Genomic DNA, 22,687 nt, shown 5'->3' on the forward strand with positions numbered 1-22,687 from the left:
CACTTTTCATTTTAGGGGCCACCAGGTCCGCCTGGTCCACCAGGGCCAAAGGTAATCTGTGCTTCTAAAGCTAATTCATGGTCATGTATGTAATTCAAGCATACTTACGCTTGACATTCTGAGATGTGTCAATTAAAAGATTGTACTGTGTAACTGTTTTTGCATAGGGAAACATGGGGCTAAACTTCCAAGGGCCTAAAGGAGAGAAGGTATAATAACAAAAGTTACTAACATACAGTATAGTGTAAAAAAATAAGCACTTGCTTGTGACCTCACTCTGTGATGTTGTGTGTGTGTGTGTGTGTGTGTGTGTGTGTGTGTGTGTGTGTGTGTGTGTGTGTGTGTGTGTGTGTGTAGGGTGAAATTGGCTTGCAGGGACCTCCTGGGCCTCCAGGGCAAGTCGATCAGTTAATAGGTACAACAGACGGAGTGGTTCATCGAGGAGAGAAGGTACAATAATTCTGATCCCCACATTGTTTGCTTGTAAAGGCATCATCATCATTTTGGCAGCCTCTTTTTTTTACCATGTGCAAATCAATCTGAAAGCCCCATTTCCTGTCTATTAAAAGAAACACTTCACTAAGGCACAATAATGAATATTTTTGTGTAATCCTACAGACATGAATAAAGCAGCAACATATAAACATACGTAGCATATATGCATGCATTCTGTAAGTTTTTATCTTTGGACTATTAAAGGTTATAGAGAGAGAAAAAGTCATACAATGAGACAGTTAACATAAAATGACAGAATGTTCTGTGGAGGCTTGTGAGTATGATTTATTTTGAAAAGTGTTAGAAAATGAAGGGAAATCAGGAAATCAAAAGCAGAAAGTCTATTCTAATTTTGCAGTATGTTTAAGACTGGGCTGAGTTATGCTTCTGAACCAAATTTCACTTCATTCAGCCACTGACCCAAAACTTGCTTAATAGATTGACATCTATGTGGATGTAAATATGGTATGAGTAAACATGCATAGTTTTAAGCTGACATCTACTGGCTATACACATGTGCATTGTTGGCATGACATTACAAAACAGTAAACAAACAAACTATTTTCATGAGTCTGTGCCCAGTCTCTATGAAATAAATTCTTTATTGATTAAAAAAAAATATATATTATATGAAAATAATCCTTCTGTAGCCTTAGATGCATATAGGGTATTAAAATGATTTTTTATGTAGACCACAAGATGGCGCCATAGTAACTTTTCACATAATCCACTAGGTGGCATTAATAACGCTTAATTTTTTCTGTTTAATAATAAAAAAAGGGTTTATTAATTCTACATTGATAAGCTAATATAAATTATTAGCATTTGAACTGGAAGTAGATATATTGTGTAGTGAACAGTGCCCCCTACACACACACACACACACACACACACACACACACACACACACACACACACATACACACACAAAACACTAATATCAATTAATGTTAAGTCTGCTTCCTATTTTATTTTAGGGTGACCGTGGTGCACCTGGACCAACTGGATCTCCTGGCCCCGCTGGACCACCTGTTAGTATAATAACTTGTGCTATGTTAACTCCAAATGCTCCTTATTGGTTGTTTTTCCTAAATAACATTTTTGCATGGTGGAGCATTGTATATTAATTTACCTAGATTACAAAAAATCTCTGCTTTGGATTAACAGGGTCCATATGGAGGTCCAAAGGGAGACAAAGGGGAGCCTGGAGAAGCTGGAAAGAGGGTGAGGATTGAATCACACTCACTGAGAGAAAGACAGTACAATCATATAAACAGCAGGTTAACTCAGTATTATTTATGCTTGTTAATCCTTAAGGGTAAACCTGGTAAAGATGGGGAGCCTGGTCCTCCTGGACTTCAAGGTGTCATAGGAGATCCTGGTTCGCCTGGCTTTCCGGGAAATATTGGAGAAAGAGTAAGATTCACACATTTCTTTATCGTAATGTTGACATATTAAGTGTAAAAGTGTAAAAAGGCCCTGCTTGTCATATTGACTCTAGAGGAATTTACCTCTTGTTTATTTGTAGGGTGAGAAAGGTGAACGTGGACTACCTGGACCTCCAGGCGTGGTATGTCAACATTTGTAGTTTTTTTTTTTTTTTTTTTCACATTTCTGGTTGTCATGGAAAATACAACAGCTCTCATGTCATTCATTTCTCATTTAGGTGACATCCCCATCCCAAAACCGAGTAGGACCTAAAGGAGATCCTGGGCTTCCAGGATCCCCTGGGATTAAAGGAGAGCCAGGACTGACTGGTATGACTTGTTTCAACAACATTCAGTTCTGGTTTTTTTTATTTATTCATGCTAAATTTTAGACATAACTTTTCCTCAAACCTTCTTAAATAAATTCTGGAAAATTTTGCAAAGAAAAACAAGTGCAGACTTATTAGAATTTAATAGCAACTCTACTTGTGTCTTGTATCAAATTAAAATGTGTCAGATATATTATAAAACGTAATAAAATATCTACTTTTAAACTAAAGACTTCACAAAAATTACTTTTATTTATTTGAATATCTTTCTGATATACACAAAAATATGATTGTAAATTTTGGGTCTTTACCTGTTCATTGGTTATTTCCAGGTGTCCAAGGACCACCAGGTCAGCCAGGCCGTCCAGGTGAGAGCCTTTTGTCAGTCATTGTTCATTTGAACTAAATATATTAAAGTACACTGTTATTCAGAAAATATGTGTGCATTCATAAATGTTGTATCTTATCCTAGGAATTGGAAGTCAAGGCCCACCAGGGCCCCCTGGTTTTCAGGGAGAGAGAGGACAGAAGGGAGATCAAGGATCGCCTGGAGCTTCTCTTCCTGGTGCACCCGGTAGAACTGGACCACCAGGTTTGCAAGGACCTCCAGGACTTCCAGGACCACCAGGAATATCCAACGGTGTTGAAAACTGCATCCCAGGTCCGGCTGGTCTTCCAGGTCTGAATGGTGAACCTGGTTTCCCAGGAGAGAGTGGCCAGAAGGGTATGGCAATACTAAATATTAATCAAGAAGAATAAGAAATGCTTGCTGACACCTTATGCAAACTTGAAAGGCATTTAGATCATTTGGGGCCTTTTTATTGCAGGTGAAAAGGGGGACACATGTGTGAATTGTTTCTCAAGTGGCAACCTCATTCCAGGACCACAGGGTCCACCTGGGCCCACAGGATCCCCAGGTAAGAACCTTGTCATCTATTTAGATTGAAATACAGCATGATTTTTGTTCAAGTTAACAAACTTTATGCATTGTCTTTCTTTTGAATATTAATAGTAATGGGAGTGAATATTGCACTATTAATATATTTTAGATTGAAATGATGCAAAAATAAGTGTGTTCAATATGACATAAAATACATACATAATTAAAATTACAAAAATAAATCGTATTGATATCGTCAACGTGAGATCAACAAATTTTAAGCAAAAAACCGTCATAACTAGGAAGCTTCCTGTATGCTGATTTAAGCTAGTTTACATTTGATAAAAAAGTAATTTTCTTACATGAGTCAATTCAATAAAAGTTTTTTCTATGTATCAAGAGATTTCATTCTGTTACAAAGTTATTTTTTATGATGTAGTTAAAATATTACAGAATCTCTTACTGGGAATTCTGGCAAATTTTGTCTTGGTTGGTCCAGTATATACTTTGATACAAGTTTTTTTCTTGTAATTCTGCCTTTTTTTCTTCGCAATTTTTATTTCATTTTTCGTAAACATCCAACATTTCTGGTGCATTCACAGTAACCATGTTGCCTCCTCCATAGCTGATTGTTAGACAGAGTTCTCTCCAGGGATCAGAGCCTTAGTTTGATACCACGTGATTCTATTGATGGTAGCCTTTTTTATTTTTAATGTGTAAAGCTTTCTGCCACTACAGAGGAGTGATGTTGCTCGATTGGCAAAAAAAGTCAGAATTGCAAGAAATAAAGTTGGAATTAAGCAAACTTTTTTAATGTGGCAGAAACGACCCCTTGCCCCTCGCTGTTTTCTACCCGTTTCTCAAATTCTTTCATTCTGAAACTGTTTACTTGTCAAGCATGTACAAATATGGATGCTTTATGGAAGTTTATGTTTATTATTATTGAAACCATACTTAACATACAGCATGAAGACAAAAAATCATGTAAATGTTTTAAAGTAATTATAGTGATTGCATACGGTAAATCTTCAGGACACCAAACGGAACTTTTGCTATGTGTGGATTTTTTTTTTTTTATTATCTGATATCTAAAAATTAACTCTATATATATATATATATATATATATATATATATATATATATATATATATATATATATATATATATATATATATATATATGTATACAACTTTTAGTCAGATGATGTGTTTAAGTGAGTTTGATGATTTTAACACAGGCAGTCCTGGGCTCCCTGGTTTTAAAGGAGAAAGAGGAACCCCAGGCAATCCTGGTCTTTTGGGGCCACAAGTAAGTATTTAATCTTCAGTCCTTAAAACAATCTAAAAGTGTTGGGAAGGATTATCAACCCTTGTAACATAACGTCCTATATTATTTTCTAGGGCCAAGAAGGACCACAAGGTTTACCTGGACTACCTGGTGAGAAGGGTGACCCAGGTGATGCAGTTGCCTATGATGGTATGAAGGGAGACAAGGGAGACACTGGATTCCCTGGCCCTCCAGGTCTGCCTGGCCGGGATGGACCACCTGGTCGAAATGGACCTTCTGGACCGCCTGGTCCCAAAGGCACACCTGTAAGTATTTGTTCAATGTTTTGTGCAAAATTCAACTCTAAATAACACAGGGTTTCATAAAGCTGTTTCTGAATGTTTGTGTGTCATTGGTCACTGGATAGACTGGAGATCTTTTGTTGTACATAAGAATATTTTTGGTGTGCTTGTTCTTGCCAGGGTTCTCTACTGGTTAAAGGTGAACGTGGGCCTCCTGGAGATTCTGGTCCCCAAGGTCCTCCTGGGGACAGGGGGCTTCCTGGTGCCCCTGGATTTGGAATACAGGGACCTACTGGAGAGAAAGGATTCCAGGGTGTTTCAGGGAGGCAAGGACCTCCTGGACCTCCAGGTGAGATCCCATGCAAGGCAAAGTCAGTAAGATGGATTTGATGATTTGGCCTCACTGGCAAAGTACCTTAATCTTAAATTTAACCTTGATGTCACCTGGTAGGTCAAAAAGGTGATCCAGGTCAGACTGTCTCTGAGAAAGGGGCACCTGGACCAAGAGGACGTGATGGAGACCCTGGTTTACCAGGAAATCCAGGTAAATCTGTCACCTTTATTGATCTGGTGAGCCTTTGAAGCAATGCAGTGTTGTATTTTAGATTGAAAATTTAAATTTTGTTTAAAATCTTGAATTTAAATACATCTAGCTATTTTGTAGGGATGCTTTATTAAAATATCTGTTATTAAATAGAAACAGCTGCACTGGAAAGTTTATAAAACATGATTATGTTTGGATTTTATCAATGAATTCTGTTAAAATGGAGAATATTATAGAGAAAGTGAATTAGTTTGGAGCTCGCCCAGAGTTATTTCATAAAACATGATCTTGGTTTGTAATTGGGTTTGTGCTTCTAAATAGCTTCAAAATGGTGTCATGATTTAAGACCTTTTGCTGTTTGTGAAATGTGTTAATAATCAAACTATAAAAGCAAGTATGTGGAGGTACCATGACAGTATTTTACGAGGTACCATTTTACGATTATTAATAAAATGTTATTATATATTGCGTGCAGATTAAAGAATAAACCAAAATGAGAACTATCTGTGTTAATGAGATTCAATCTTCTTCTGTACAGGTAACCCCGGTGAACCTGGCACCCCAGGTTTCCCAGGATTACCTGGCCAAAAAGGAGAACCAGGTCATCCCGGTATAGGCTTGCAAGGTCCACCAGGACCTAAAGGTAAACTCTAAGAGCACAGCAAAGTGCTGCTGTGAAGTCGGTTTTGATGTATCTTATTTAAAAATGTGCAAACATGTAACACATTATAATAAACTTCACTGTTAATGCTACTGAATACAATTTCCCAGGATTCCCAGGTATTTCAGGAAGTCCTGGTGGCCCTGGCAGGCCTGGACCCCCTGGTGTAGATGGATTGCCAGGTGCGCCTGGACTCCGTGGATTTAAGGTGACATAAAAAACTATGAACAGTGAAGCACAATTTTAACATTTAGAAGCAAGATCACTGTAAGATTTTTAGAGAGAAATTATTTTTCTAAAGAACATTCTGAAAAATATCAACAAATATGTGTGTGTGTGTGTGTGTGTGTGTGTGTGTGTGTGTGTGTGTGTGTGTGTGTGTGTGTCTGTGTCCACAGGGTGAACCTGGTTATGGTATCCCTGGCCCTCAGGGGTCCCCAGGATTGCCTGGCAGTAAGGGTTTTCCTGGTCCTAAAGGTGATTCTGGATTCCCTGGAAATCCAGGTGCACCTGGCCGACCTGGTATTGATGGTCCCCCTGGCTATAAAGGTACTGTTCTAAACATTCTGTAAGTTATTTCAATTGCAAAAGCATCAGCATGATACTTTTAATGTTTTATGTAACCTTTTAAATGCAGTAAGTCACAGCTCTTTTTTTCACAGGTGACTCTGGTACTCCTGGTCCTCCGGGTCCACCTGGCCTTCAAGGCCTCCCTGGTTTTGGTGCACCCGGCCAACCTGGACCAGCAGGCCCTATAGGACCTATGGGTAATCCTGGTAAGTTTTCAGATCTTAGCGAGTTGGAACACTTTTATACAAAAAGTGTGATATATTTTTAGATGTATGAGGTGCTGTTGGTATCAGTGTCTGCATATGTGAGTATGTTGCATTGCCTGTATAGGTTCTCCTGGTTTTAATGGTGAGAAAGGAGACCCTGGTCCCCCTGGACTAGATATTCCAGGTTTACCTGGTGACTCAGGTAGCCCTGGATTGCCTGGACCACCTGGTCCTCCTGGCCCTCCTGGGAACCCGGGTAACCCTGGCCAAGATGGACTGCATGGATTCCCTGGTAATATAAAACTATGACATATAAACTATATCTAAAACATGTATAACTTCATCTAAAACAACAGCGCTATGTACAATGTATCTGAACACTTTGCAGGGCAAAAGGGAGACATGGGAGTGATGGGTGCTCCAGGACCTGCTGGTAATCCTGGCAGCCCTGGTGTTCCAGGATTTCCTGGGCCAAAAGGTAAACCCTATTTGATATAGTATCATATATAAATATATAGTTGTGCTGCAACTAATGGTCAATATGACATTTGATTAATTGGATAATTGAAAAAAAAATTGATTATTATTAATTTTTTTGGATTAATTGATTATTATGATAAAAACTATTTTTTTACAATGAGATTTTTTTTCCCTTATTATAACTATAGAAAACCCCAAAATATGATACAACATTGTTTTAACATTTTTTTGCTGAAACACAAACTACACAGATATTTTGTTCAGTTGTAAAGATATAGAGAATATAATGTATATAATAATATTAAATGTATATAATAAAGCCTAGAATATATAATAAATGTAATTTAGTATAATAATTAAATGGTATATGCACAAATCAAATATTAAACAAGCATTTGAACATGGTAAAGCCACAGTAAATCACGTTTGAAAACAGATAAGTTACTGTTGTTGAAGACAAATGCTATAAATAGAGAATGAACGGAGAAACGCAACTAACAGGCTTAATAAAAAAAGGAAAAAAATGCATAATCATTTGCTGAAAACCACAACAGTGACTAAAATGTAATCGCTTATTGCTGCTGTTATTTGCTGCTTTTAGATTAAAGCTGATTGCGCAACCTGATGCTTGTGAGTCACGCTAGAACAAGTGTGATGGTCCCGAAGTTAACAAACAAACAGTTTACACAATCGCACTTTATTAAACTACACAATTTTCACATGATGAGGATTATACAGTTTCTGCTCACCGTCTTCTTTGTGGAGTTTAATATAAAATGCTCTCACGCCTTGGATGGCTTGGGGTGCACACTTTTTCCTGCTGGCAGTTGACCTTTTCACCACCATTTCACAAGCGACTCTAACTATCTTACCATCACGCTAACTTCAGCAGCCCAACTATTCGATACCAGCATTCATTGACACCGAATTTAATTATTGATTTTATTGATTAGTTGTTGCAGCCCTAATTGAGTCCTGTTGTTGATTTAGATTTTACTTGTCTGCCCTGTAGGTGATCAAGGCCAACCAGGACTTCCAGGAAATCAAGGTGTGAACGGAGCAAAAGGAAATAAAGGTGACCCAGGTCTAAGAGGCCCAGCTGGTATCAGCATTCCTGGTAATGAACTGAAAGGAGTGAAGGGAGAACCAGGACCTCAAGGCAAGAGCTTCTTGCTAACAAATAAGGAAATTTGTTAGCAAACCCTGCAAAACAAAAGAATAGCCAAACACAAACATGCTAATACTACATTACAATCTGGAACTTTTCCACTCCTGTATATGAATGGACCCTACTTCTGTTTTATGCAGGACCTAGTGGACCTGCTGGAACAAAGGGTATTGCTGGTCTTCAAGGAGATCCAGGTCAACCCGGACAAGATGGACGTCCTGGACCACCCGGACCACCAGGTAAATCAGGCACTTTATCACATGTGCACTATATGAGTCTAGTATGGTATATGGATGTTTACAAAATATAACTGCCTTGTAGGTCACAAAGGAGATCCTGGAATTCCAGGGATACCAGGACCTTCCGGTAGTTCAGGACAGAAAGGCAGCATGGGCGAGATGGGATTTCCTGGTAGGGTTTATTGAAAAACAGTTTAAAGCTTTACTGAAATAGTGAATTCAAACTAATTTAGTATATTTTGGTATAGGCCCTACTGGAGTTAAAGGAAGCCCAGGACAAGCTGGACATCATGGACAGCCTGGATCTCCAGGAGCACCAGGATTCCCAGGACCAAAAGGAGACCCTGGAACGCCAGGATTTGGTCAACCAGGAACTCCAGGACCCAAGGTATTAACAGTATTGTAGGAAAGCCTTTCCCTTTTGGTTGTAATTCCATGCTTCACCACTAAAGGGAGATTTCTGTGACGTCACACTGCATTATTTCTGTGATGTCACAGTTGCCCGCTCTTTGTATAGGTTTTATATATGACAGATGTAAAGAGTGTAAAGATTAACAGGTGGGCTTTTCTTGCCTCCCATTGAACAGGGTGAATCTGGCTCTCCTGGTGCCCCTGGAATCACAGGGCCAAAAGGTCAACAGGGACTTCCAGGAAGCCCAGGGTCACCTGGGAATCCTGGACCAAAGGGTGATCCTGGCCTCCCAGGATTTAAAGGTACAGTACTGACAAATTATATTCCATTTTACAATGTTATTAGTCAAACATAGTTAGAAGTCTTGTCTACTAAAATTATTTCAGTTTTCATTTCATTATATATCAGTCAGATGATCAATTGCTTGAACACTGGGTATTGCTTCATGAAAACGTTTTGCTTTCAGGTGCACATGGTGCTCCTGGTCCTAAGGGTCTAGATGGAGTCCCAGGTGCCCCCGGTCTAGCAGGAGCACCTGGAGGGCAAGGACCCAGTGGTTCTCCTGGTTTTCCAGGTGCACCTGGAGACAAGGGTCAAGCTGGTCGTGATGGTATTCCAGGAAAGGCAGGACTGAAAGGAGAGCCAGGTAAGTGTGGTTGAGTGCTAATTCATGTGTTCTGCTGATCACATCCTTGGTAATAGCAAAAGGATATTTGGCATATATACATACATACATACATACATACATACATACATACATACATACATACAACAGAAAATGCATTGTATAAGGTAGCATTTCACTGCATGTTGTACTCTGTATGTATGTGTATGTGACATACAATTTGATTTGATTTGATTTAATTTGATTTTTTTTTTTGTGTTTTATTTGTCTAGGTATACCAGGTTATGGGCTCCCAGGTCCTCCAGGCATTCCTGGGATGCCAGGTAAAATGTTTTACAGAACAAAAACACTGTTATTTTGGCAAACTATTTATTTGTTTATTTTTTTTGCTTTTCTTTTTCTTTCAAGTAATTTAAACTAAACAAAATATAAAATGTAAGTTAAAAACTCCTTTTTTATCAAATAATGTAGGTCCCAAAGGAGACCCTGGCCCTTCTGGCCAGCCTGGCAGCCCTGGTTACCCTGGACCAAAGGGTGACATTGGAAGTCCTGGTTTAACAGGCAACCCTGGTCGTCAAGGACCCCCTGGTCCTATTGGTCAGTCCATTCAAGGGCCTAAAGGAATCCAGGGTCCTCCTGGACCACCAGGAAGAGGAGGTAATTTAACCTTTCTCATCTTATTCATATCTTAGTGGCTGACTCTGTTCCATGAGATGTGTATTCTGCACAGTTTAAATTAAATAAATCTGGTTTTATTATTAAGATATTTTCACTTTGAATCCTGACGATTTTACAGTCATTCATGAAGATCAGGAGAGCAAAACTGACTATGCTCTAAATGTAACAGGGAGGGGCATTACTCATATCTCTGTCAGTCAGAGAGACATTAGCTAATCCTAGGCTAGTAGGACACATTTATTTGATGTGCTGGCTGGCATCACAGATATTAGAGGAAGCACTTCTTAGTTTTCATCCTCCCCACTCTGTGAGGTGTGATGTAACATGAGGGGAGTGGCAACTAGTTGGAGGCAAATTTTCTAAACAAACTGAAAGTAAAAAACTTTCTTTCGGCTTCTCCCATCAGGGGTCGCCACAGCGGATCATCCGCATGTTTGATTTGGCACATGTTTTTATGCTGGATGCCCTTCCTAACGCAACCCTCCCCATTTATCCGGGTTGGGACCGGCACTAAGAGTGGCTGGGGTTGGTTCTCTGACCAGGGATCGAACCCGGGCCGCAGCGGTGAGAGCGCCGCATCCTAACCACTAGACCACCAGGGACCCCTGATCAAACTGAAAGTAAATGTGATAAAAACAATTATTAAAAAATACTTTTAAAAGTCTTAATGAGACAGGTCTGGTGTTTTAGATGAGATATGTTGCAGGATATCAGATCTCTAGGAGCAGGGTTGTGCTCTTAATTGGCCAAATCTATTGTCTGGCTCTACCAGTGATACTTTAATTATCAGTTCTATATAACACTGAACCAGACAGTAGAGAGGCCATTTTCAATGCTTAGTCATGTGATTTATTTGCATGAATGTTGCACAAATCATCACAAGTCTCAAAATCATATTGCACAAATCTATTAGGGAGCACAAATGTACTGAACACTCCACACTTACACAGTGCCTGAATCACTCCACCGCATGCACGTCCTATTATTTTTGTGTACTTCGGAAATGCGTGTACAGTGTAGGGTTTGCACGAACCGATCAATGTGTTTCACCGAGACCCAATCAGGGCCCAAGCAGCATGGATCCATCCACCATGTGTCCAATTTCTTCATCTGTTTACTTGTTCATTCATCCAACCTTCCTCATGTGTCTCCACTCCCTTATCCCTGTTTTTTTCTCCTGAGAATCAAAAATTCATTCCCTCTTCTCCACAGCGTGCTGTCTGTCTGATGTAATGCTGAATCCAGTGATTCAAAAAAAGGATGATCAGTAGTGTAATGCCTTTTTTTTGTGCATTCCTTCACCTGCATGGGAACATTTGAAAAATTATGATGTGTAAAGGCTTTACAGAACTGTACAATATGGGCTTTGTTAGTCAGAATGTACAAATATAAATATAGCCAAAATGTAAGTAAGCAAGTAAATACATAAATTAATAACAATATTTAAATGTTCCATTCAAAATTCAAACTTGTTTAGGTTCTTTCCTATAATCTATTTAAAATTTCGAAAAAAATGATTTACGGTTACAGTTTGTAAGTAAGTAATTAATTATTTACTTAATTACTTAATTAAGGCATGATATATAAAACAAAGAGCCCAGTTTTGGCAGGTGTCTGTTTGGCTAAATCTATGCCCAGATATATTGTGGGTTTGACCTGATTCTCCTGTTTCCTGTGGTGTGGCTTCACCTTCTTCTGATGACGCTTGCTGGCAGGCTCTGAAGGTCAGGTTCTCCTCATTCCAGAAATGATCTAGAATTAAGGTTTTTTTTTTAATAATAATAACTTTACCATTACAGCTTTTGATATTAGAATATGACTGCTATTAATTATTCAAAGTCCAAGGGCCTCATTAATGAAAACCTGTTGTAATATTAAAAGATCATATTGGCTCTTAAATTCCATGGATTTGTTTCTATATTCGAAGTCATCCACAAATCAAGGTCTGAGATGAAACATTCAGTATATGCACACAAATCGAAATATACACTCATGTCAGATTTTTTTGTCATGTGGGTGTTACTGTAGGTAACCGTGAGACTAGAATGAAAGTATAAAATTCCACAGAAAATATAAATAGTTATATTATGTTTTTAATAAATGTAATTAGATTTGTGTATGACATTTATTATTATTTTACATACATTTTTCATAAATCAGGCCCTTGACTTGTTAGATAGTTATTCATCTAATTATCAGAACCTACGGTGAAACTATTTGAAAGCTGTTGATTTTGTTGATGCATGGAATGTGTATTTTTATTTGTTGTTTTTTTTACATTTTAATTGTGATAGTTTTATATGTGAAATATAGCAGGAAGATTATCCTTTGGCGTGCGCTTTGAAGATCTATGTGTGGCTAATTCTCACCATTTTACATTTAGTCACAATGTAAATTTGAAAAACTTATATTTCTTTTCAAAATAGAGTTTCGACCATTTTTACCAGTGGTCTTATGGTCTATGTGTACATTTATTCTGTACATTCGTTAGCACAATTACTAAACAAAACATTAGCAAGTTTTAGCTACTTCCCTTTCTCTTAGTTTATAAGCTGTCTTCATTAAAGTTTCTACAACACAAATGTTCCATGCGCACATCAAATTAAGCTAAGATTTTGATTAGCAGTCACATTCTGGCGCGTAGTTTAGCGACTAGCGCCGAACTGTGGCAGCTGTGATGAATTTCCTCACAGGATTGAATCAAATCGGTTGGCAGTATTTTATCATATAAAACATCATGTTGATGATCATCTTTTAATCAAGATGTTCATCTTGGGTTTTTATTATCCTGAAAAGATTTCTGATGAACATCTGATGTTTCTGATGAACAAAATTTGTTTGAAAGAAAAATGTTTGCAATGTGGTACTACTACTTCACAACTACTTTTTTGTTGATATTTTAGGTTTTTTTTTGTTTTGTTTTGTTTTGAAGCTCTAGAACAACAACAAAATACAGTAAATTTGACACCTATTCAGAAATGAATAAGATATTAAAAAATTACTTAAATATTGAAATTTCTTTTGGTTACATTTTTTTTTTGTAAAACAGTGATGTAGCGAAACTGATATTGTTAACATGCTGTGAAACTCTGAAAAGTGCTTTGCTTTTAAAATGCATTTGGTGTTTTAAAACTAAATCCCTTTTTTTATTCATTTTGTGACAAATATATTGTGATGAAATGTTGATGTTTGTACTTTAATTTTGTGCTGCTTTGCTAACTTGTGCTCTTGTTTTTTAATCTGCATTTTGCCATCGCCTCTCTTTTCCTGTGGGATTTTGGGAACCTGTTGACAATTTGACTCCTCAATATAGGTTCTCCAGGTTAGCCTCATTAGTTTGATGCCACCTGAATGGTTTTCTGCGCACCTTTTTTGTTTTTAATAAGTGTTTTTTGCATGTTTTAGAGTGGGATGGGATGAGGGATGGGCACATGCATTGTTTTACGTTTGATGTACTGACTTTTCTTCTCTCAAGGATAGAAATTATGAAGCACATAAACACACAGTGGACACATGAAACAATACTTTTTTTTAAATGTTTTTATTACTGCATGTACTGGGAGAGTAATATTTGGATATTAGTGGTGTGTGAACAAGAGCAGAAGAGCACATGTTAATGACATGTTATCTTGAAAAGGTCCTCCTGGCCCAGAGGGGCCCCGTGGACTACCAGGTTCTGGAGGAGTGAAGGGTGAGAAAGGCTACCCTGGAAATCCTGGATCAGGTGGTTTACCTGGACAAAAGGGAGATGTTGGACTACAGGGTTTGATGGTGAGTCACATGGACATCAGCAAATGAGTCCTGGAATATGCTGAATAGTGTGTTTCTTGCCAGTACTCTCTGTATCAATTATTTGACTATTACTTTTTTGTTTGATTTTGTTTCTCCCTGTCATAATTTTTCATGCTTTTCAAATATATCTTTTGAACAAAACACATTCAGATCTTAGTTATATCACATTACGATAAAGTCGGTTAATTTATAATACTAATTGAAACTGAGATTACATAAATAATGTGATTCTGGGAAAGGGCCCTCCTGGACCTCCTGGAATTGTCGGACCCAAAGGAGACATCGGACTTCCAGGTGTTACAGGATTACCAGGTAGGTCGAAATAAAACATTTCTTCAACCCAGAATACTTCCAGTTTACAATGCTCATAATGCTCCTATTCTGATGTATTTGTAAAGTTCAATAATCCAATGTCTGCTCACTTCAGGACATAAAGGCCAACCTGGAAATTCTGGTGGCCCTGGACAGCGTGGTGATCCTGGTGACCCTGGTTCTCCAGGTGAGAGTATTTTATGTTCTTCATGAATGTATGTCCTTTGTTTTTTTTTTTTACGAATTGTCTTTAATCCAAATGCTACTCATGGTTTCTTTAAGGTCCTCCTGGTGAGCCAGGTCAAGCGCCAAGTCCAATTGTGGTAAAGGGTGCGCTGGGGCCTCCTGGTCCTCCAGGCCCTCCAGGATCCCGAGGCCTACCAGGAGAGGCAGGACAGAATGGACTTCCAGGTAGGAGTTTCTAACATCAGCATGGATAAAACTAATAGTAAAACAGCAACAATTTGTAAAACATTACTTAAAAACAGATAGCAGTGGATAGATATTTATTTTGCAATCACTGTGTAATAGAGCTAACATTTCAATTTTTTTATTAACAGTTTGTATTGATCTTCATTTGTGCATCATGAGCACAACATTTAAAACTGTTAAAATGTGGGATTAATAACGCATATTTTGTAGGTCCGTCTGGTAGTCCTGGCGACCCAGGTCTTGAAGGACCTCCAGGATTTATTGGTCCACCTGGAAGGAAAGGAGATCTAGGACCGTCCGGGCAGCCGGGTTAGTGCTTTTAACTCTTCCAAGCCTTTCCAAGGTCTTTGTGACTTAATTTTCTTAAATCATACACCACAGTTCATAAACTGCTGATTCAGTCACAAGGTTGTAAGGAAGAAACAGTTTTAATTAGTTTAAGTCACTGCACATTTAATGTGAATTGTAACGTAAAGAATTCTGCCAAACCGTAACTATTTGCCTGCAAAATGTGCATAATGTGTACACCATTTCTCACTCTGCTAAAATTGGATACACTTTTGATGTATTGTGCTAAAAAAAGATCCACAAATATATAACTATTTACATACATAAATTGTCAAATCATAAACCTTTTTTTAAATGTACATCTATATTTATATTTACGTCACTTATCAGCCTTATCCAAAGCAATGTACAAAAGTGTTTTGAACTCTTTATCATTGAATATATCAACAGTGTTCACTAGGTTGCAGATACCATCAGCCTAAAACTCTGTCGCAAGGAATTATAGCACTTTCTTATGTTTCAGGTCAGCGAGGTTTACCTGGCCCTCCTGGTCCAGAAGGACTTCCAGGACTTCAAGGTCCTGTAGGTCTGTCAGCAGTGGCTCATGGCTTCCTGGTTACACGACATAGTCAGACTACAGATGTACCTACATGCCCATTAGGAACCAATCTTATCTACGAAGGCTATTCTCTGCTTTACGTGCAGGGAAATGAGAGGGCACACGGCCAGGACCTGGGTAAGAGCAGTGGAAAATCACTCATCTCCTACTCACTTAGATGCACAAATCTGTACAGCTCGGAAATTAACTTACTTTTTTCTGTGCAGGTACGGCTGGAAGTTGCTTACGTCGTTTCAGCACAATGCCTTTCATGTTCTGTAACATCAACAACGTGTGTAACTTTGCTTCCCGGAATGACTACTCCTATTGGTTGTCTACTCCTGAACCCATGCCCATGAGCATGGCTCCAATCCAGGGAGAAAGCATTAAACCGTTTATTAGCAGGTCAGAGTCAGTTACATCAAACCCTACCTCATCATAAAGTCAGAGTCACATACATCAAACCCTACCTCATCATAAAGTCAGAGTCACATACATCAAACCCTACCTCATCATAAAGTCAGAGTCACATACATCAAACCCTACCTCATCATAAAGTCAGTCACATACATCAAACCCTACCTCATCATAAAGTCAGAGTCAGATACATCAAACCCTACCTAATCATAAAGTCAGTCACATACATCAAACCCTACCTCATCATAAAGTCAGAGTCAGATACATTAAACCCTACCTCATCATAAAGTCAGTCACATACATCAAACCCTACCTAATCATAAAGTCAGTCACATACATCAAACCCTACCTCATCATAAAGTCAGAGTCACATACATCAAACCCTACCTCATCATAAAGTCAGTCACATACATCAAACCCTACCTCATCATAAAGTCAGAGTCACATACATCAAACCCTACCTCATCATAAAGTCAGAGTCACATACATCAAACCCTACCTCATCATAAAGTCAGATTCACATACATCAAACCCTACCTCATCATAAAGTCAGAGTCACATACATCAAACCCTACCTCATCATAAAGTCAGTCACATACATCAAACCCTACCTCATCATAAAGTCAGAGTCAGATACATCAAACCCTACCTAATCATAAAGTCAGTCACATACATCAAACCCTACCTCATCATAAAGTCAGTCACATACATCAAACCCTACCTCATCATAAAGTCAGAGTCACATACATCAAACCCTACCTAATCATAAAGTCAGAGTCACATACATCAAACCCTACCTCATCATAAAGTCAGAGTCACATACATCAAACCCTACCTAATCATAAAGTCAGAGTCACATACATCAAATCCTACCTCATCATAAAGTCAGTCACATACATCAAACCCTACCTCATCATAAAGTCAGTCACATACATCAAACCCTACCTCATCATAAAGTCAGAGTCAGATACATCAAACCCTACCTCATCATAAAGTCAGTCACATACATCAAACCCTACCTCATCATAAAGTCGGAGTCACATACATCAAACCCTACCTCATCATAAAGTCAGAGTCAGATACATCAAACCCTACCTCATCATAAAGTCAGTCACATACATCAAACCCTACCTCATCATAAAGTCAGAGTCAGATACATTAAACCCTACCTCATCATAAAGTCAGTCACATACATCAAACCCTACCTCATCATAAAGTCAGTCACATACATCAAACCCTACCTCATCATAAAGTCAGAGTCAGATACATTAAACCCTACCTCATCATAAAGTCAGAGTCAGATACATTAAACCCTACCTCATCATAAAGTCAGAGTCAGATACATTAAACCCTACCTCATCATAAAGTCAGAGTCAGATACATTAAACCCTACCTCATCATAAAGTCAGAGTCAGATACATTAAACCCTACCTCATCATAAAGTCAGTCACATACATCAAACCCTACCTCATCATAAAGTCAGAGTCAGATACATTAAACCCTACCTCATCATAAAGTCAGAGTCAGATACATTAAACCCTACCTCATCATAAAGTCAGTCACATACATCAAACCCTACCTCATCATAAAGTCAGAGTCAGATACATTAAACCCTACCTCATCATAAAGTCAGAGTCACATACATCAAACCCTACCTCATCATAAAGTCAGAGTCAGATACATTAAACCCTACCTCATCATAAAGTCAGAGTCACATACATCAAACCCTACCTCATCATAAAGTCAGAGTCAGATACATTAAACCCTACCTCATCATAAAGTCAGAGTCAGATACATTAAACCCTACCTCATCATAATGTCAGAGTCAGATAGGTCAAACACTACCTCATCATAAAGTCAGTCAGATACATCAAACCCTACCTCATCATAAAGTCAGAGTCAGATAGGTCAAACCCTACCTCATCACCAGAGTCAGACATTAAATGTAAACATAAATATAAAAAAATATTTTAAAAATTGTGTAGGACATCATCAACATTATTATGTATGAGAAACATACAGATACAGAATGAACTCCGTTACTTACCAAGAGGCATGATGCATGAAGAGTTTATTTATGTTTTTTTGTTTTTTTTCACAAAAATAGGATTTTCCTTGACATTCTTATATTTTTTGAGTATATATATATATATTTATATATATATACCCTTTGAGTAAATATATAGTGTTTCATGGTGTGTGCAGATGTGCTGTATGTGAAGCCCCAGCCATGGTGATAGCAGTGCACAGCCAGACCATTCAACTGCCTTCATGTCCACGGAACTGGGATCCGCTGTGGATTGGCTATTCCTTCATGATGGTAATTATATTCAGCTCTAAATCATAAGTTGTTGATTCCGACATGTTTGCATGGCAGCGTAGAAATGAGTTGACGAACGCAGAGATTTACTGGCTCACTTTACAGCATTTTTGAATACAGCGGAAACAGTACTGCATGTGCAGTTTAGCACAAACTGAATCTTTGTTCTCGTTTTATGACAGCACACTAGTGCAGGTGCAGAGGGCTCTGGTCAGGCTCTGGCTTCGCCTGGTTCCTGTCTGGAGGAGTTTCGTTCATCTCCCTTCATTGAGTGCCATGGGCGCGGAACCTGCAACTACTACGGCAACTCCTATAGCTTCTGGCTGGCCACCATCGAACAGTCTGAAATGTTCAGGTAAACTTCTGTCTGTTTGTCAAATCAAGTCAAGTCAATTTTATTTCTATAGCACTTTTCACAACAGACATTGTCTCAAAGCAGCTTTACAGAATTTAAGAGTCAAGGTGAACTGTGTGCATTTATCCCTGATGAGCAGCCGTGGTGACTGTGGCAAGAAAAAACTTCCTTATGAGGAAGAAACCTTGAGAGAAACCAGACTCAAAAGGGGAACCCATCTTCATTTGGGTGACATCAAGACTGTGATTATAGTCTTTAACCAATACAGAACACTGGAGTGTGAGAACTAACATTAACACTGGAATGTAAGAGTATAAGTAATGTTCTTTCTACAGTCTTTTACAGTCATTTGTGGTTATAAAACTAGGAGCTACGTAACTCATAAAATAGTATTATAGTATAATAGTAATAGTAGTATAGTATAATTGTAAACCAATAAAACATGTTTGTATGTTCTAACTGTGTATTATGATTAAAAAACAATTTTATTTTAAATACATTTCAATTAATTTCATTAGAAACAAATGCACTAGATTCTGAATTCACCAATGACACATCACAGCTCCACAACTGTAGAATTAATGACAAACTTATGGGCTGTAACTTTTTTTTATGTGTCAATTTCACAAATCGCTTTTTTACCTTTACTCTACAACTGACAGCAAGCTACACCTAAAAGAAATAAAATATCTCAATGCTGTCGTCTTCTTAGATAAAATAAATCATGATTAAGTTTTTCTTGGTTTGTTTCACAAGCTCTGAAAGCATTACTGCTAGTGGGCCTTGGGGCCTTTTAAAAAGAGGTGGATTTCCATGTACAGATCTCTTTTCTGGATGATATACACATTCTGAACATCTTTCCAACACCCTCAGTACTGTATTTACTCATTTACACCAGTATGTTTTCATTATTTATAATTACATTATGTCACCCAGATGTTTACTGCTTTCCCTTTGAGTCTGTTTTTTTCTCAAGGTTTTCTTATCATGCTGTCTCAATCTTGAGAAATTGGAGATCACATTTGACTCCTCGCTTGTTTCTCCTCTCAGGAAGCCACAGTCTGAGACTCTGAAAGCAGGAAATCTCCAGACACGTGTGAGCCGCTGCATTGTGTGTATGAAGAGGACGTAACATAGCAATGCTGACTCCAGCACGACCCCTTTATCAGGGGCGATCACCACAGCGACTGCAACAGTTACTTCGAGAACAAGTGGAATTCTAGTGGTGTATCATCTTCAAAGTTCAACTCTATGGTGCTACTGTGCAACACAGCAAAAACAAAAACTGAAAAGTCTTTATCTTTTTTTTTGGGTTTTTTTTGTTTTTGTTTTAAAGAAGTACCTCATACGGAGACAGAAAAATCAACCATGGTGCCATGATGGATAAATTATCAACAAAAGTGCATTTTTTCCCCTTCTTTTTTTTTGTTTGTTTAAAAGATTTTTTTCTCATAGAATTGTTGGTGGTATGCAAGTAACACATTGTTTGAGAGAAGTCCTTTGCAAAGTACTGAAATTCTCTCCATGTTACCAAATCGGCACTTTGAACATCAATGAGAAAAATGCACTGAATAGTTACATTAGTGAGACTGCTTTATTATTTTTTTAATGCTTTCATTTTTTTTTTTTTTTTTTCATCACTCCTTTTTCTCCCACTTCTTGGTGGTACTAACACTGCTGTATCCAAGAATCAATAACTACAGACTTTTATTGTGTTTGTTTTGTACGTAATAAAATGTGTATATTGTGTAAAACACCTTTTTAGTCTAAAACCTTAAGCGGTACTTTATATAGTAATGATTTTTTATTTTTTTCAAAATCTTTGGCACGTGTTTATACATTCATTCACTCAAACCAACAATCACTCGTTCACAGTTTATCTAGCTTTTATGCTTATGCAATATTTGTACAAAGTAAATCTGCTTTTAATGAGACAGTATTTTATATAAATAAGGATATAAAGATATATATTTACACCTAAACTTGAATTAGCCGTGTATTTTATCACAGTTTAATTTCCTCCTCATCCAGTGCATTTACAAACTACTGAATAAGAGTGGATTTTTAGAATCACCCCTTCACACACACTAAAAAGGTATCGTATCACATATCAATGATCGGTTATTCGCTCAGCACCTGCAACTATTTTATAAAAGTAATTGCAAATAATTCGCAATGAATCTAAGACCCATCTTAGGGACCACTAGGTGCCAAGCAGGATTACACCCTGGATGTGTCTTTATCTTCCTTCTGCGTTTCCTGTGGTCAGTACTGATCTTTTATGATTTCGTTAAATTACTACGATCAGAATATTAGTATTTCTTATCTGCTTATACTACAATGTGGTATACATTACGTAACAAAATAGCATTCAAAAACCATTGATTTTTCTGTTAAATTGAACTCATCATGAGGTGCAAGAATGTGTATTTTCTTTTTGTTATTTGGAAATAAATAAGACTGAAATAAAGAAATTCTATGTTCACAGATATTGGTGTCAGCATATTCAACAAAATTATGTCGACCAGGTTATGCAGTATTGTTTTTTTTTATTTTATCTGAAGTATGCAAAGAGCATTGCCAATAAAATGTTTATGTATTGTAACTGTACGTTAAAAGAATTGTATTTCGTTCTTATTTTTAAAATGTACTGTGCAATGTTCACTAAAAAGCATTTGCATCCAACAGCCAGTAGAGGGAGTAACGTATTTATATAACAGCTGAAGTTTATGACTATCATGCTTGACCTTTAACTTTGAATTTGTCCTTAGGGCTCTGCGAATGCATAATTGTGACTAAACTGTTTGTGGAAATTGGTTTTAACACTTTTTTTGTTTACCTATCTGAGTGTATACCAGTTGACAGGTTACAGCAGGCCTGAGAGCTAGTTTACACCTGAAAAGACATAACAGTCTGCAATAAAATGTAGAGGATTAGTAGCTGTTGAAACAGAAAGTAACCACACATGTAGAATTTATTCTTTTTCATGCCCTCTTGAACACTTATTCAGTTGCTAATGATCTTTGGCTGCTAAGCCACTCAAACAATACTTGATCACTGAATCCCTCACTGTTTCTTTTCATATATATTTTCATTATTTTTAATCCTGGTCCTGTACTCCTAACGGTTCTAACTGAACTCGTGGTTAACCTGTGTTAGGCCTGTGTTAAGTGGAAATGGCGGGGTATTAATGCTCTTTATCGGCACAACCGAATGCTAAAGGATGAGCTTTGCTGAGGGTGTACGGGATTTACGCCCTTATTCAGAGTGACTCACAATTATATAGATTATACTCTTGCAGTTGAGGGTTAAGGGTGGTGCTGGGATTTCCAATTAGAATTCCAGTGTTTTAACCACTAAGTTTCCACTTGAGAATGATTTAAATTAGTGCAAGTTTAGTGAACCTCAGGACTTATTGAAAGAACCAAATGTAGCCGGAGATCCAATAACCTCTGTTGAAACCATGTTACCGGTTTACACACAGTGACTATAATGAAGCTCGCAGCGGCCCAGAAGAAAATGATCCTGACCCTGCACAAGACACATTCTTACACAACTCTTTGAAAGATTCTCAAATGATTCGTTTTAGATTCTAGTTATATCAAGCACTGATAAATATAACATGTAGAAGGCCTGTTTTTCTCATTGTGGAAAGTACATGAGAAATTAGTCATTCCAACAAAGAATAGTAAAAAACTAAATCTTACATCAGTGTAAGCAACTTTACAAACGTTGTTACTCAGGGTACAGATGTTGCCAAGTAAAACATGATGAAGTTTCAGTTTAAATTCAGATTTGCATTTTGAGCAAGATGAATGCCTTGGGTTTCTTACATGATCTTGTTTTGCCAACCTGGCAGCCTCTGCAGTTGTGGGACAAGCGTCATAGTAG

The 22,687-nt window shown here is 37.8% G+C and overlaps 1 protein-coding gene across 1 annotated transcript in view; it reads left to right on the forward strand.

Annotated features, from left to right (window-relative positions):
- col4a5 (collagen, type IV, alpha 5 (Alport syndrome)) overlaps window positions 1–21,285 on the forward strand; it is a 50,773-nt gene extending 29,488 nt beyond the window's left edge. The window contains exons 11-49 of the mRNA XM_083541592.1: window positions 16–51; window positions 168–209; window positions 358–450; window positions 1,473–1,526; window positions 1,663–1,719; window positions 1,813–1,911; window positions 2,024–2,065; window positions 2,162–2,252; window positions 2,584–2,619; window positions 2,724–2,975; window positions 3,079–3,168; window positions 4,369–4,439; window positions 4,532–4,723; window positions 4,880–5,048; window positions 5,151–5,243; window positions 5,782–5,886; window positions 6,015–6,112; window positions 6,303–6,453; window positions 6,567–6,680; window positions 6,805–6,972; window positions 7,069–7,158; window positions 8,173–8,319; window positions 8,469–8,567; window positions 8,650–8,739; window positions 8,816–8,955; window positions 9,155–9,281; window positions 9,446–9,625; window positions 9,877–9,927; window positions 10,076–10,261; window positions 13,920–14,053; window positions 14,314–14,386; window positions 14,502–14,573; window positions 14,669–14,797; window positions 15,029–15,127; window positions 15,630–15,842; window positions 15,932–16,109; window positions 18,327–18,441; window positions 18,624–18,796; window positions 19,847–21,285. Coding sequence (XP_083397718.1) covers window positions 16–51; window positions 168–209; window positions 358–450; window positions 1,473–1,526; window positions 1,663–1,719; window positions 1,813–1,911; window positions 2,024–2,065; window positions 2,162–2,252; window positions 2,584–2,619; window positions 2,724–2,975; window positions 3,079–3,168; window positions 4,369–4,439; window positions 4,532–4,723; window positions 4,880–5,048; window positions 5,151–5,243; window positions 5,782–5,886; window positions 6,015–6,112; window positions 6,303–6,453; window positions 6,567–6,680; window positions 6,805–6,972; window positions 7,069–7,158; window positions 8,173–8,319; window positions 8,469–8,567; window positions 8,650–8,739; window positions 8,816–8,955; window positions 9,155–9,281; window positions 9,446–9,625; window positions 9,877–9,927; window positions 10,076–10,261; window positions 13,920–14,053; window positions 14,314–14,386; window positions 14,502–14,573; window positions 14,669–14,797; window positions 15,029–15,127; window positions 15,630–15,842; window positions 15,932–16,109; window positions 18,327–18,441; window positions 18,624–18,796; window positions 19,847–19,928 — 4,431 coding nt within the window. The 3' untranslated portion in view covers window positions 19,929–21,285. The remainder of the gene's footprint in view (window positions 1–15; window positions 52–167; window positions 210–357; window positions 451–1,472; window positions 1,527–1,662; window positions 1,720–1,812; window positions 1,912–2,023; window positions 2,066–2,161; window positions 2,253–2,583; window positions 2,620–2,723; window positions 2,976–3,078; window positions 3,169–4,368; window positions 4,440–4,531; window positions 4,724–4,879; window positions 5,049–5,150; window positions 5,244–5,781; window positions 5,887–6,014; window positions 6,113–6,302; window positions 6,454–6,566; window positions 6,681–6,804; window positions 6,973–7,068; window positions 7,159–8,172; window positions 8,320–8,468; window positions 8,568–8,649; window positions 8,740–8,815; window positions 8,956–9,154; window positions 9,282–9,445; window positions 9,626–9,876; window positions 9,928–10,075; window positions 10,262–13,919; window positions 14,054–14,313; window positions 14,387–14,501; window positions 14,574–14,668; window positions 14,798–15,028; window positions 15,128–15,629; window positions 15,843–15,931; window positions 16,110–18,326; window positions 18,442–18,623; window positions 18,797–19,846) is intronic.
- The last annotated feature ends 1,402 nt before the right edge of the window (window positions 21,286–22,687 follow it).

The sequence above is a fragment of the Silurus aristotelis genome (genome assembly GCF_946808225.1).
Source record: "Silurus aristotelis genome assembly, chromosome: 5".
In the NCBI taxonomy this organism is placed as follows: domain Eukaryota; kingdom Metazoa; phylum Chordata; class Actinopteri; order Siluriformes; family Siluridae; genus Silurus; species Silurus aristotelis.